The 15,424-nt window shown below is 38.7% G+C and overlaps 1 protein-coding gene across 4 annotated transcripts in view; it reads right to left on the bottom strand.

Annotated features, from left to right (window-relative positions):
• Positions 1-15,424, bottom strand: part of LOC117425542 (protein NDRG4) — a 38,880-nt gene that overhangs the window by 13,075 nt on the left and 10,381 nt on the right. For 2 of the 4 annotated variants that reach the window (XM_034042528.3, XM_034042529.3), the window contains exons 3-8: positions 15,226-15,270; positions 8,901-9,006; positions 3,292-3,412; positions 1,672-1,734; positions 1,357-1,417; positions 327-413 (exon numbers count right to left, since the gene is read on the bottom strand). In XM_034042528.3, the coding sequence (XP_033898419.1) occupies positions 327-413; positions 1,357-1,417; positions 1,672-1,734; positions 3,292-3,412; positions 8,901-9,006; positions 15,226-15,270 (483 nt within the window). Of the gene's footprint in view, positions 1-326; positions 414-1,356; positions 1,418-1,671; positions 1,735-3,291; positions 3,413-8,900; positions 9,007-10,431; positions 10,614-15,225; positions 15,271-15,424 lie in introns of those variants that run through there. The other 2 variants (XM_034042530.3, XM_034042531.3) reach the window with 1 other exon arrangement.

The raw sequence follows: 15,424 nt of genomic DNA, 5'->3' as shown, positions 1-15,424 counted from the left end.
AAAATTACTGATGTAGTTATCATGTCTAATAGTGATTATACTCACATTGCCAGACTTACAACTAACTGTGCACAGGGAATCTCTTATGAGATGTTTACCACAGTCATTTTGGAGTTTTCCCATGGTAAAACTATTCCTTCACCACAGTTTGGCATGCTTTTAATATACTGTACTATACCTCTGTGTTTTACAATGCCTACCTATGCTTAATCGTGCTTTCACTGTGACGTATAGCAATTTTACTATAGTAAACATGTACCGTACAGGTACATACAGTGCACACAAAAGTAGTGAACAGTATAAAAGAGACAAAAGCAAGCACTGACCTTGGTAGCTGCCCAGTCGATCCAGCCCTTGCCATTGGGGTCAATGTTTAAGAGGACCAGACCCTCCACCAGTTCAGGGAAAATGAGCTGGAGGAGCAGAGACCAGCGGAGAGATTTAGATCCACAACTCCCAGGCAGGGCAATATGTTCAATTTTTTTAGCCACAGTATGCCATTGTGTATGCCTAAGGTCATTACAGTAGAACCTCCTGTCTGGTCAGCAGGTCTACACGTTTATTAAAACCACTGCAAATGAATTTTCAGAGTTTCAGACATTCCCAAAATGTTTGTAAATCTGAGGTTCTACTGTATCATCCCCAGCAGGGATATAGTAGAGGGGCTTGTATGTGGATGAAAGTCTAATAATTACAATAATGTTATATTTTTAATTGTGACATTCAGATTAGGTAAGAGACAGGCAATAACAAAATACAGCAATCATTCTTACAATGTATACAGTGATATAAATCATAGCTGTTCTCATTATTTCACAGAACCTGGACTGCACTGTTTTAACACCAATTAGACCACTGTAACTAACTTAACTAACTCAAGACACTGGGTAGATTGCTATGTTCTTTATAGGACATTTGGGAATCTTTCTCAGCACTACTTCTTGTGGTAACAGAACATTTAATCTAAATAGTTTACTGCCAACAACTGAACTGTATATGTTGTACCATCCCTTTCTGTAAAAATGGAAACAAGCATGTCTGTGCCATTTATCCTCACCATGGATGTAAAATATATATATTTTAGAGCTGTCAGTTATATAAAAAGTAGATCACCATGACTTGCAGTACATCTACGGTATGCGCTATGAACCCCATAGTCTTGTGGCACGATAACTGGGCTCATGAGAGGCAAGACATCTTCAAGCATGTGTGTTTGTGGGATGTTCACAAGGGTACTAAACTAGGCGACTTTAGTTTATTGACCTGGCCTGCTGCTGTCATGTCAGCTGTAATCATACATTCCAGAGCAATGAACCACAAAATACAAAAGTCAGCTGCAGCTGGAATCAGACTTACAGCAAAGTTAGCCAAGACATAGGCCCCAGCTCCAACCCCGATTCCAACGATGCTCTTAAACCTTAAAAACCAAGAGTAGGAGTCTTCAGTGACCATGCTTCTCTTACTGTGTCTTAGGCACAATTTTATTTTTATACATCTATGTGCGTATTATAAAGCTACATCCACAGTCTGGCAAGGAAGTCCGAGACAAAAATCAAAATATCAAATCGCTTTGCAACCTTTAACTCCAGTAACAAGATTAAAACTGGCAAGTTCTAAGGAAGTTCTGGTTAAGCTAAAGTGACATTGTGGGAAGTGATTCTGTGTACTCACCCAAAGTGCTGGACTACACTGGGCAGCATACCAGCCAGCTGGTCCATGGTTGGATACTGGTATCTGTAGAGAAGAACATTACATCATCACTAGAATCCACTATGACCAGAAATAGAGTTCTAAAATACTGTACAGAACACCAACAGGTGCTGGGACCGTATGTAGGATATTAGGTGTTGGAAGGTAGTATAAGTGACATTTGGTGATTGCTGCAATGTACTTAAAATAGTACTGGGTGTACAAGACTGCAATACAATTGTAATCTATAATAGGCGATGCATGCATTTACTGCATGTTCACTGCACGTATTGTTGCATGGGCTAGTCAGACTGTTAGATTTGTCCCGGGTTGTCTTTCTCTTGCTTTTCTTACTGCTGATCACTTACTCATTCCACACCACTGTCCCTGAACAGCAACATTGTAATTCCCTTCACAGTTTTCAGTCAAACATGGAAATAAAACTGGGCACAAATGTTCACCACAGCAGAAATATCACAGCATGTCAGCAGTACATTCACACTATCTGTTTGGAACAGCTTGGCTGTGCAACCTACAAAACCAAGGCTTTAAAAATGTGTTTTCTCATTAGCATAGCAATATTTTCAAAGTATCTCTTATGTTTTTGTTTTACAGACTTTTTTTGCTTTCACTTGTTATTCCTTAAGTTCTTGTGTTACAGATAATATGACGCCACATGAGCAATATCCTTCACATACAGTAGGACACAATGTGGGCCTGGGGAGGTCATATTTCCTGCAATGCCAGTAGAGTACTTCTAAACTGCCCTAGCCAGATAACTGGGGTTTCATCTGAGCTAAAGGGAAAATGTGTGGAAAAAAAAGATAAATTGGTGATCAATAAACATGAATGTTGTTTAATAATAAAATGTTTTCTAAAACCTTTGATTAAAACCTAATTAGTTTTCCCAAAACATTTTTTCCTGATAAAAATGTTTCAAAAAGCACAAGAACACAGATAAATGGGTAGCTTTGCTATGAAATATTCCAATACTATTTGAATTACAGTCAAACCAGCAGAATTTGGTGTTTCTACATTTTGCATGTTACATTTGGAATGAATGGAGACATGGTATCTCCTCAGAACAGTCACAAATACCCAATGAGAAAATAATCTAATATGTGCATAATTCGATAGAATTCAATGCATCAACTGATACATGCAAAGTAAACCATTAGCACTGTAATTCCACAAGCTATCGAGTTGTTTACAGCAAAAAAGCTTGCTCTACTTTAAAGACGCACACAGATGTATTGTTAATATTTTCAAATACATGTTATTGTAATATAGCCTAGTACAGAGGCAATATAAGTGCAAAGGAAGGAACTGAAATAGTCTTAATGAGTCACACTAAACTTAACTAGATTTCAGTTGATCAAAACTAGTAGAAATACAATGACCTTGAATTTTATCTTCACCAAGAAGATATTAAGTGGCCTTCACTATATCTAAAATTCAGCTTTAGTTCAAAGTGTATTATAGCAGTATACATCAGTTAAAGTACAACTTTGCTGACATAAATACAACATAATTGACTAAATATGCAACCTGGTAGCAGTTGCTTTCCCTTCCTGCCACCTGCAGGAGGAGTGTGTCTCTTACCCCTGTGGGAACTGTGAAGCTCCAGTCTGCTGTCCGGGTGCATCCACATGGCACACCACAAAGTGTTTGGTGATCTCCTGCATGTCCTCGAAGTTAAAGAACGTGTTGAAGCACAGCTTATCTGTACCAAAACACAATCATTGCAATCACTGTAACTACATTTTAATGACACGTGTTTTTAGCAAAGAACAAATTATGAAATCATGAAGTCACTCTCAGCCAGTTTTAAAACATTCCAGCACATTGTATTTTGCCATAAGTGTTGTCTCGTGCGCAACAAAAATTCTGAAGACATGGATAATGGCTTTGCTCACCCAAAGTGCTCATAAGAAGATGCTTTTATGCCGTTAGAGACAAGATCAACGGTACATATTAAAATGAATTTGCTTTGGAGCACTCACACACATACCGGAATGTAAAAGTCAGCTCTCCACTGGTTTACTGATACCAACCTGAATCCTAATTATTGTTTCCAAAAATTCGAAAACTGACACTGTGCAATCCTGATTCTCTACTGATTCAATTTGTGTTATAATAACCATAATAAAAATGATGCATTAGCTAACACTGCTCAAGAAATGTTACCATGGTAACAGAATATTGCACCAAACATGACAAATGGCAAATGTGTTGAACATTTAATGAATGCCTTGAAGATGAATGTTTTTTCAATACATTTTCAATAATAATACTGTTTAAATGTTGTATGTTTTGTAGGCAATGAAAAGCAATGTTTTATTTTTTTTTATTTATTTATTTATTATTTTTTTAAAGACAGCCTCATTAGTAAATTGCTTGCATTTGGCACAATCTGAAGCAAAGTCCTTCAAAGGACCTTTACTAAGCTGCACAAGCTGTAGCGCATTGATCTTCCCTGTGCTGGCATGGTATGTTTCTTTTTTTTAATTGAGTGTCAGATCAGTGCAGCTGGTTCTTAATCACTCATTACTGACATTGTAATGGGGAGAATGACTAAGACCTTTCCAACCCTGCTGAAGAACTGAGTGGATTTATAGACTTGGGCTTGGGGTGTATGACAAATCATAAATGCAATCACAGGGTTGTCAGATTAAAGCACACTGGACCTCTGTTGCGATAGCTGTATGTAACAAATATTGATATTTACTTTTGTGTATTTGTTTAAAATATATGGTTATTTTTCTCCCCCCAGTTATTGTCTCGTAGTTAAATTGTTGCTTGATATTTATCCAGATTGTTATTTCATTGTTGCTTCATTCACACATTCGGACTGAAACTGACTTGTTAAATGGAAGTCACAAAAAACAGTAAACCCTTTCCATACTAAATCACAGGTTTTATTCATCAAGCTGTGCCTCAGCTGGCTGTTTTTTTCTTAAACAGAAATGGATTGTTAAGAGTTTTTTAGCAAGTCATCATTATAGGGTATTACATATACCGTAAGTAAAAATGTAAGTGTTGTATATGGGCACGACTTATATTCCTGTTGCTGGTATATGCATTCATACAGCCGATAATAATTAGAACAGACTGTATGTATGTATGTATGCATGCATGTATGTATATGTGTGTGTTGAAGAAAATTACACAGGGTTATATTAAAGGAAATCTACTTTACCAGCAGTAAACTGCAGCTGGGCTGCACACCTACACTGCGAAACCTCAAGTAAACGAGCCAATACATTATTTAACACAACAGCTACATATTTATATAGAAACATGTAAAAATTGTTTTGAGAATTTATAGACGTCTTTATAACAGTAGGAAATAGAAACACACACACAACTGCAGACTGTCATAAAAAAAGAAGTGTTCTCCCACAACACTATTCATCGATGGGCATAATCTTTTGCAAGTTCGCTGGTTTACCTTATGGGCAAACAGGAGCATTGTAAAATCTCTAATCTTAAAATAAAATCGGTAACTGGGTTTTAATGTTTATGCGTGATATTGCTCTGTCAACAGTTGTCTGCTTGTGACCACTGATGTAAATTGCAACCAACCAGGAAAATAATTCACAAAACCCATGTGCAGTCAAAATGCATATAAGGCAACATTAAAAATACTGAGCCACCTACACTGCCACTGAGCTTTGCTCAATGTTTTATACACGTCCTACATATTCATCCACTGTAAATCGCCCTGGATAAGGGTGTCTGCTAATAAATAAATAATAATAATAATAATAATATCTTGTGCAAGAACATGCAGGGACCCCAAAATCCACACACTAGAGCATAACTAGCACAGAGTTATCATGCTCTAGAGAATCTATTCTTGCCCTTCTTTGTTGGTTAGTGTGCATGTTGCTAATTTAAACCCTTATATAACAGTCCCTTATATAACTTATATAACAAAGTAAAGCCCCCCCATACAGACAGACCTGCTTGTCTCTTAAGTAACCCTGTCTGTTTCCTTCCCATCTCACTGCAAAACAGTGTAAATGCCCTAGTCACCCTTTCCTTAAATCTCACTGTGCAGATCTGGCCTTCTTTTGATCCATGAGCTACTAGCCTTGGCTAAGCCTGACTGACTGCTCTAGTGGTGCTGCTCTCTGAATATTAATGGAAGCTGCAGCAGAAATGTTGCATACTTAACTCTGTCAGTGGCAGAGCTGTATTTTCCTGCTTATACGTCACACAAACAATGTGTTTCAGACCTAGATGTTTTACGAGTTTGCGCACAAAAATGTAGGGGACGTGCAGCATTGCATTGTGGAGTTATCCCACTCTCGCAAACAAAGAAACACAAGCGACTTGCTAATTGTGTGCCTTTTTTAGCTGCTTTAAAAAAAAAAAAGACTCATTTGTAAAGAGCACAGCACCCTGGAGCAATGCTAGCAATTATCTATGGATGCCAGGGGCAGCTTTATAAACCACAGTGCAGCTGCTTTTCAGATGATATACTGTATCATGCATTTAATACTCTTTTTTTAGAATTTAGTGTTTTATTTTAGAGAAATAATGTTCCAAGGACAACGCATCATCTCATTTCTAATAGACCCGGTTTACAAATGTAAGGGACAAGGTCAGCTTTCCAATCACACTGCGAGACAGTAGGATGTTGAGCTATGAATTCAGTGACCTAGCATCATTGAACACTTCTGATTTACAGAAAGACATTTTAATATATAAAAATAGTTTTAAATCTCTGCACAATGAATCTCCCTGCCCTCAGCAGAGAAAACCAGATCCATTTAAATCCATTTAAACTCCGGGAGGGAAGCAGTATGCAGCAGCACACTTTTTAAATATATGTGACTTCCCATGACCAGCAGAAATAGATCATAAAGTCATCTTAATGGAGTTTTATTATTTATATAGGCAATGGCATAGCATTTCCCAGCCACGAGGGCTGACGCAAACAGAAGTGGGTTGAAGGTCACACAGCAATTCAGTGACTGAGTTTGATTGGAAACCAGGATCTCTATCTCTCTCGCTCTATATATAATTATATATATATATACACACTACCGGTCAAAAGTTTTAGAACACCTCCATTTTTCCAGTTTTTATTGAAATTTACACAGTTTAATGTCTCAATATACTCTGAAATTAAAGCATAGAACAAATAAACAATTGGAGATAAAGAAATCATGGAATCGTTTTGTTTAACAAAATTTAATAAAAAATTTTTGTCTCAAAGTAGCCAACTTTTGCAGATATACCAGCCGAACACACTCGTGGCATTCTTTCTACAATGGAAATCAAATACTGTTCGGAAAGTTCTTCCCAACACTGTTGCAGAAGTTCCCACAAATGTGTTGCACTTGTAGGTTGCTTTGCTTTCACCCTTCTGTCCAGTTCATCCCAAACCAGCTCGATGGGGTTTAAGTCTGGAGACTGTGCTGGCCATTCCATGATTTGAAGCCTACCGTCTTGTTCTTTTCTTCTAAGGTAGTTCTGACATAGCCTGGAGGTATGTTTTGGGTCATTATCTTGCTGTAGGATGAACCCCTGACCAACTAGGCGTATACCAGAGGGTATTGCATGGCGCTGCAAAATGCTGTGGTAGCAGTTTTGGTTCAGGGTGCCACTCACTCTGTGCAAGTCGCCGACTCTGGATCCAGCAAAAGAGCCCCAGACCATCACGCTTCCTCCTCCATGTTTGACAGTTGGTGTCACACACCGAGGAACCAGCCTTTTGCCTACTCAACGGCGTACAAAAACCCTGCGTGATGAACAGAAGATTTCAAATTTTGATTCATCGGTCCATAAGACCTTCTTCCAGTCTTCAGTAGTCCACTGGCGGTGCTTCATGGCCCAGGCAAGCCTCTTTTTCTTATTTTGCCATCTTAGCAATGGCTTTCTTACTGCCACTCGACCTGTCAAACCTGCAGCTCGAAGTCTTCTCTTAATAGTTGAAACTGAGACTTGCTTACTTCGACCAGTGTTAAGCTGTGCTTGAAGCTGTTGTCCTGTGAGCTGCCTATCACACAAGCTGTTGACTCTCAGAAACTTGTGTTCTGATTCTGTTGTGGCTTTGGGTCTGCCAGACCTCTTTCTGTCAGAGTTTCCTCCAGTTTCCAAGTGCCTTTTGATGGTGTAGGAAACTGTACTCACTGACACCTTGGCTTTCTTTGCAATTTCTCTAAAGGAAAGACCTACACTTTTAAGAGTTATAATGGTCTGTCTGTCTTTCTTTGTTAATTGCCTTTTTCTTGCCATTATGTGAGCAATATACTACTTCCTGCAGTACAATACTGTCCAAATAATGCTTAAGAGGGTGTAGTAACACAGTCTGTTCCAACACTGCTTTTATACAGACAGAGGGTTTGTAAGTAATCAACAAAAGTTGGGACACCTGTTGGAATTGTTAGCATCAACTTTCAAGGCTTAATTTACTTCCATTGCTGCTGAACAGCTGTAAGTTGTTAACCCATTACTTGTTCCCTGAAAAAGGCCTTTTTGTATAACTCTGAAATGTACATTATTTTTCAGTTTTTGGTAACCTAAACTTTTTTTTTAACCTCTGGCAGGTTACCGCTTACCTTTGTACCAATTCAGGTTATTCACTGGACTTGAACTGCTTAAATTTCAATAAAAACTGGAAAAATGGGGGTGTTCTAAAACTTTTGACCGGTAGTGTGTGTAATATATATATATATATATATATATATATATATATATATATACACACACACACACACACACACACACAGTATATTGTGTGTGTGTGTGTATATATATATATATATATATATATATATATATATATTATACACACACATTATATAGTATAGAAATGCTGACAAATCTGATTTTTTCATTTACGAGAAACATTTCTATCAGTTGAATACAACACCAGGCATGTGTTAGTCGGTGAAGCAACCATGTGTCGACGGGTTCAAGTAAAATCCCTTCAGTATCCAAACACTTAGCACTGGAACACAGTTATATTCAAATCCAGGACTAAAGGTAGATAAGCCTTCCAACTTCCGTAAATCTAAAGCTGGCGAGTACCTAAACATGTCTGAACTAGTAGTAGCACAACAAACTCGCTCAGATCTGGGTTTTAATCTTCCTATTCAGAAAGCACTTCCTGCTGTTGGCAGTGTTTTCATTAAAGAATGAGCTCGTTCCTTTTAATTCTGCACCTCAGGAATTTCAGAAAAATAAAAATGACTTACGATTAAGGCCCACATCGTGGTAGGTCAAGATAGCGGGGCGGTTTCCTTTCGGAGCCCCTCTGATCACAACGTGGAGCAGCCCGTAGGGGGTCTCAATATCGTGTTCCTGAAACAAACAAGGTTCACTTTCTTTTAATTAAAAGGATAATACTCTGCCTGAGAATTTTAAGTCACTAGGCTGACATTTGGAGTCACAGGGAATTAAGTAGATCAAGAAATGAAGGCCCCAGTATAGGTCTTAAAGGCAATCCGGCTTACCTCAGACAATGAAAATATTTTAAAACCTCAGTAGGGAAGTCAAATGGGGACTTACTGTATACTATAGATTGTGCACAAGAATAAAATACATATTCCCATGTCATAACTCAGTTTTGTTCACCTTGAGGTACATTACTGCATTGCCTTCTAACAGCTGCTATGTCCTAGAGGTGACTGTTTTTTCAAGCTCAGTGTGTGAACAGTATTACAGGTGTCTCTCTATCTGTTTCGCTCTCTCTAATAAATAATACTGATACAGGGAATAAGTAACAGATCTGTAGACACTGTAATTAGGTAGACAGAGACAGAGAGAGAGGGGCGGACAGAGTCATTGAAGTCACTTCAGTGTGTTGAATGCCGCTGCCTGAGCCTCTCATTAAAGCTGCCTGGCTTCCCTGTTGTTCCAGTAAACGTGCCTCCATTAGTGCTGTGAGGAGCACACCCTGCACCCTCTAGAACACACGCTCACACTGTGCTGCAGGATGGCTTTGTGGGACTTGAGGACCCTGCTGGGGACAGGCAGCCTGCCCTGCTGCTCTGGCAGTATTGATTGGAACATTAGATCCCTTTGAAAGGCCACTGAACAAAGAGCAGGAAGAAGGATTTTACTAATAGGGGATTTAACTGTGGGGTCTGCTTGCATGTTTGCATGTGTTTTAGCATGTATGTACATGAAGCACTTCATTTGTAATCATATTTTAGTTTATAATGCAATTCTAGCCTCTGAATACATTATTTAAATTACACACACAGTATGTATAGTACACCATTTATGCATATCATATATACTGTACTCCACACAGTTTGACATTGTGTAAGAAGAAAGCTGCGTATAGCTGCAGTGATTGTCTGGTAATAATATCACAATAAATAAATGAATCCATCAGCATCAATACAGCGCAGATTCTCAATGACATTCACACCTGCCCATCCCTGTCTGATACATTCCTACGCTCTCCTCACCAGTCAAGTCACTTCATTAGGACCAGCTGCAAAGCACTTCAGCTTCCTCCTAAACAACACTCATCATATCAGTAGCAAGGAGAAATGTACAAACGACCTTTTCAGCATGCTTCTTGTCCCTTTGATTTTTTTTTTGTAATATATCTATACATATATTTGTATATAACGTTGTATACACTGATAAATATGGACACATAGAAAATATAAGTCAATGTAGCGATCTAAATTTATTGAAAAGCAATAAATTGCAGTCCGACACACAAGCACAACTCATCTCCATCACACGCTGCCCTGCCTCCAGACAACTCACCCCGTCCCAGCACTCAGGCATCTTGAGATTGCGTTGCTTCTTGCTATGATAACAATGAGAATTAAAAACTGGTCCACTCAGCAGCTCACAATGAGTCCCTGGTTTGGAGGAGAGGGCTGGCTGCACTCCTCTCCTTCTCTCTGTGTGTGTTGGTGCAGGATCTGCAGTGCCTCTCTCTCTCCCTCCCTCTCTTTATAAACCCCCCACAACACCCAACCTACCCAAGGTAGCCGCCATCACTGTTCTGTGTACAGAGGCAGCCAATTGGACAGCAGTTCCATTGTGCTCTAATTGGCTGCCTTGTCAGCCCCAATCTCCCCTCCTCTCAAGTCTCAGTGTTTGAGCTCCTTGCCTGGTTCTGCAGACTCTGTCCTTCAGACAGGACACACCAGGAATTCACAATCAGCAGCTCTTCACCTTTGGGACGGCATGGGTGTCCTGTGTGTGTGTATGGTGCAGGGATTGCCGTCTCTCTGTCTGTCTGCTATCCTAGTGGATGATTCTCTGAAGGCTTGCGTTTATATCGGTGCATGCGCAATGGAAGGTGTCCTTCAGCACATCCTTGTATTCCTTTTGAACGTGTGTGGGTGTATGCAATTTAAGACCTTTTGTTTGTGTGTGGGTGCTGCAGTTTCAACTGTTTGCTCAGTTAAATAATCCCAAAAAACACACATTTACAGAATTAGTCCATCAGTGGCATTGTGCGCTATGAAAAAATCCATGATATGAATTGTGCAACATTGTGTCCCTCTATGCCCATGTCTGTATGATACCACAAATGTATGGGTAATCCAGGTACATATATTTGTGATAGGATTAACATGACTCTTGTCTTGCATGTGCTTTGGAATGTGCCTGTGTAGGATGTGGCGGCATGTGTGTAAGCATTTATGTGCTTCTTTATTCACCTGTGGTTGCAGCCCTGTATGTACATGCATATGTGTGCTTGTATTTTACTGTGAAAACAATTAAGCAGCACAATTGCTTTCATTGTAACTTTCAAACTTGATTTTTCTATCCAAAGTGGGGAAGCAGAATTAGCTTGATAAATGTTTAATGAATGTAGTTTATCAAGAACATTATTGGAATGATACTAAAACTCGATAAATGTCGATAAATGCAAACATAAATCAACTTTAAAAAAATAATGCAATATGAATGCAAACCATAATTCCAGTGCTGTGTGAGAATGTTTGGTTTTTCTTTTATGTTTAGGGTTTTGATTCCCCCCCCCCCCCCAGTCATAACCGGGAGGACTTGAAAGGCAGCAACTAAAATGAAGGATGCAATGGGCAAAAACACATTCACAATTTGTTTTACTAAAGAGTGTCATTTTTTTTGAAGAGATAAAGGTTACAAAACTAGAAATAAAAGTTGTACATTTTATTTTTCACATTCTCCTTTGAGAGAAATGTTGCAAATGAATGGCTTTGTATAATTCCCCCTACTTTAATCTGCAAACTTATTTTTAAAATAAGGTTTTAGATTTAGTGTTAACATTTAAGTGGCCATTAATCAATATCTTTATGTGTTGTTCATAAAGAAATCTACTGTTAATGGTATCAGCATTTTCAATATCTCACACACACACACACACGTACGTACAATATCAATGTACGTTTCCTGGATTTAACCTTTTGCAAAATAGGTCCTGCATACTGCACAGGGGATCTGCTGTAGTTCCGAGGTTTTGTTCAAGACACTGCAAATGAACCATAGTGTATTTTCATCAGGGTTTGTGTAGATGCTAGCATGCTGTATGGGAATTATTAATATATCTGAAGCAAAGTCTGATTCAGAAACTGAAGTGAAGATATCAGTACTGTCAAACACACTTCAGCCCACCCTAAAGTAAGCTCTGTAGCACATAATCTTATGAGTCTACTGAGAGCTCTGAGAGACCAGACGCATATTTCCATATAAAGAGAAAAACACCTTAAAAGAGAGAAATTTAACATCAGCAAAGTGCTGTGAAAGCACAAACTTTAAATACAGCCTAGATCTGCAAGTGAAACTTCTACTCAGAGTGGTAAAAGCATGGAATGGTTGATCAAGCCACACTGTTGATTCTGAATCACTGGGGTCCTTTAAGAACTCATAATGAAACAATTTTACCTTATCTGAAAAGTTTTTTTGTGCTGTGTTTTGGTACTTTCCTGTTTTGTTTTTGTTTGTTTTTTCTGGGTTTTGGAGAGACCTGCTACCTGAGCAATCACTTAGGACTTATTTAGGAAAAACAGAGAAAACAAAAAACAAAAAAAACACACAACACACAACACACCTGTATTGTATAACTGCTGGTACATGTGTATCATTGTCGGCAGGCGCCATGTTCCCCGCTAGAGCATTATTCCCCCTAAGTGATACCATTGTTGGTGGCTCACAGTATTTCAGCCAAGCCTGCATCTGCAATATTGTATCGGTGTTCTGAAAATAAATAAAACCTGGGCACCAGTGACAGTGTTTGCTACCACAATCCCTCTGTCTCTCTCACTTTTACAGGCTATACAGAATAATTTAAACCAAAACATACAGCTATTGTTCCACATGGATTGTTTTGTTCTAACAAGTCAACTGGGTTCTGGGCTTGTTGATAAAATCCCATTTTGTGAAATCTTAGTCTGCCCTTTAGATAAAGCAGCAGAACTATAAATAATTTGTGACCTCTTTTGCGGCAGAACAAAATTAGAGCCCTATGTACTGTATATAAGCTTGACATTATTGAAAGATGTACCTATAGACTGTGAATCATTTTTAGTAAAGTAAAATGTACTAAAGTAAAATATTTCATAGTAATATTTATATTAAGTCCATCAGATACAGCACAATTATTCTAATCTAGTGAACAAACTGATATTGATGCAAGATGTGTGTGGTCCAGTGGTTAAAGAAATGGGCTTGTAACCAGGAGGTCCCCAGTTCAAATCCCACCTCAGCCACTGACTCCTTGTGTGACCCTGAGCAAGTCACTTAACCTCCTTGTGCTCCGTCTTTCGGGCGAGACGTAGTTGTAAGTGACTCTGCAGCTGATGCATAGTTCACACACACTAGTCTCTGTAAGTCGCCTTGGATAAAGGCGTCTGCTAAATAAACAAATAATAAATAAATAATAAATAAAAAATAATAAAAGACAAGCCTCAGCTAATGGATCTTAAGTGGGACCCATTAGCTGGAAGTTTTAACGTGCATTAGGATGAGGAAAGTGTGTGTGTGTGGAGGGGGGTAAGAAGTGGCAACACCTCTGAATGCAGTACAGATACTTAGCGGAGATACTTAGGACAGAGAGTGGTGAGGGTATGGAATGGGCTACCTAGTCACGTTGTTGAGGTAGTCACTTAGATCCTTTAGGACCCAAGTTGAGATCAAATCAGCGACTAGGAACCAATCAAGCTTAAATTGACCAAATGGCCTCTTCTCGTTTGTGAATGTTCGTATGTTCTAAAGCGTTAAAATAACTTGTGCCTTTACTTGGTTCTTATCCTTTGTACTGTTTATTTTAATATGTATTAGTGACACCAACCAAGTAAGAATTAAGCAATATTGTACACATGCATGTACTTTACTGGCAAACTGTGGGACAAGACTGAAGATTGAGTCCATCAATCCACAACAGCCATTAACTATTATAGTATTAACTATTATAGTAACCCTTTATTTTGTGACTTGTAAAGGTTCTAGATTTGAAGTAGAAATACTGGAAAGTTGACCAAATTAGGGCTTCCAATACCTATACTAGAAACAGCAGTATACTAGTGTGCAAGGTAGAGTGTTAATGAGGTGAATAGCAGCCTAATCTAAAATACATCTGCCCCTAGCAACATACTGTAGCGCTTTCAAAATCCCTTGACGAGCCACATGAGTGAATTATTAGTATTGAAATCACCACAGATTGAACAAAGGAAGGCTTTGAGTGCTAAATTGTTTTTTAGCTTCAAGTGCCATTAGAGTTCAGAGGCACGGGGCAGCGTTGACTGAAACCAGCAGTCTGTTTGAAAAGAGCTACAAGACTCAATTCCCTGATAAGAGTGTCCATCTAATGTGTCTTTGCTTTCAAATCTTTGTCTGCAGTCCTGAGCTGATAGGAGCATAGCTAAATCTCCTCCCTCCCCAGGCAGATTGAAAACAAAATCCAAGGCGCTAGTCACATGACAGGATCCCCAATCCTCATTCAAATAACACAGCACCGCAGAAAAGTTCTAGTTCCTCTGTAGTGGCTCTACCGGTTATGTAATTAAAAGAACGGTTCACAGTTAAATGCACTGTTCTGTTTCCAGGTAATACAGAACTGGATACATTCTGTATTTCGCTTAGCTGAATTGTTGTTTCAATTGAGCCTTTTACTCCCCTGTTGTCAGCATCAGTCTGAGCAAGATTACTGCTCCCAGTCCAAAAATGTAATATTAAGAAGCTGTACAAAAATGTGCTTGTAAGGTCCTATTAAATGAATCTATGAATTTTGATCATTCAAAATATGCTTTTTTACATCAGGCACACAAGGCAACTTCACATTTGATAAAGGGAAGGGCATGGTGGAGAAAATGTACATAACTATTTTGTTAGTTAACTTTAAAATCAACCTCTTACATTCCTTAGCCTTCCAGCCTCTTACCTGCATGGTCAGAGGTAACAGACAGGAAGGCAAAGGGGGATAATATGTTGTTCAATCCGTACACTGAACCAGTACCAAACTCTCCGCTACCCACTCCCTAGGACTCGGTTTGAAAACCCCTGTATTAAATTAGAACTGTTCATTGAGATATCAAAATGAAGTTGAGTTTAAAATGGGTTAATTACCTTCCAGTCTGTGTCCACAACTGGGATGAAAGCATCACAGTTTTCCTAAAAGTAAAAAAAAAAAAAACAGGAAATGTGTTAACATTTAAAGAGGCAGAATTTCAACGAGACTAAAATGTGTGCTCAATCAGCCTGCACTGAAAATGCTGTATACTAACTGCAGCATGTTCCACCTTTTATAACTTCTTTCAAGGATAGA

The sequence above is a fragment of the Acipenser ruthenus genome, chromosome 20 (genome assembly GCF_902713425.1).
Source record: "Acipenser ruthenus chromosome 20, fAciRut3.2 maternal haplotype, whole genome shotgun sequence".
Taxonomy (NCBI): domain Eukaryota; kingdom Metazoa; phylum Chordata; class Actinopteri; order Acipenseriformes; family Acipenseridae; genus Acipenser; species Acipenser ruthenus.
The sequence above is the reverse complement of the archived record's forward strand: the minus strand, read 5'-3'. Positions and strand labels throughout refer to the sequence as shown.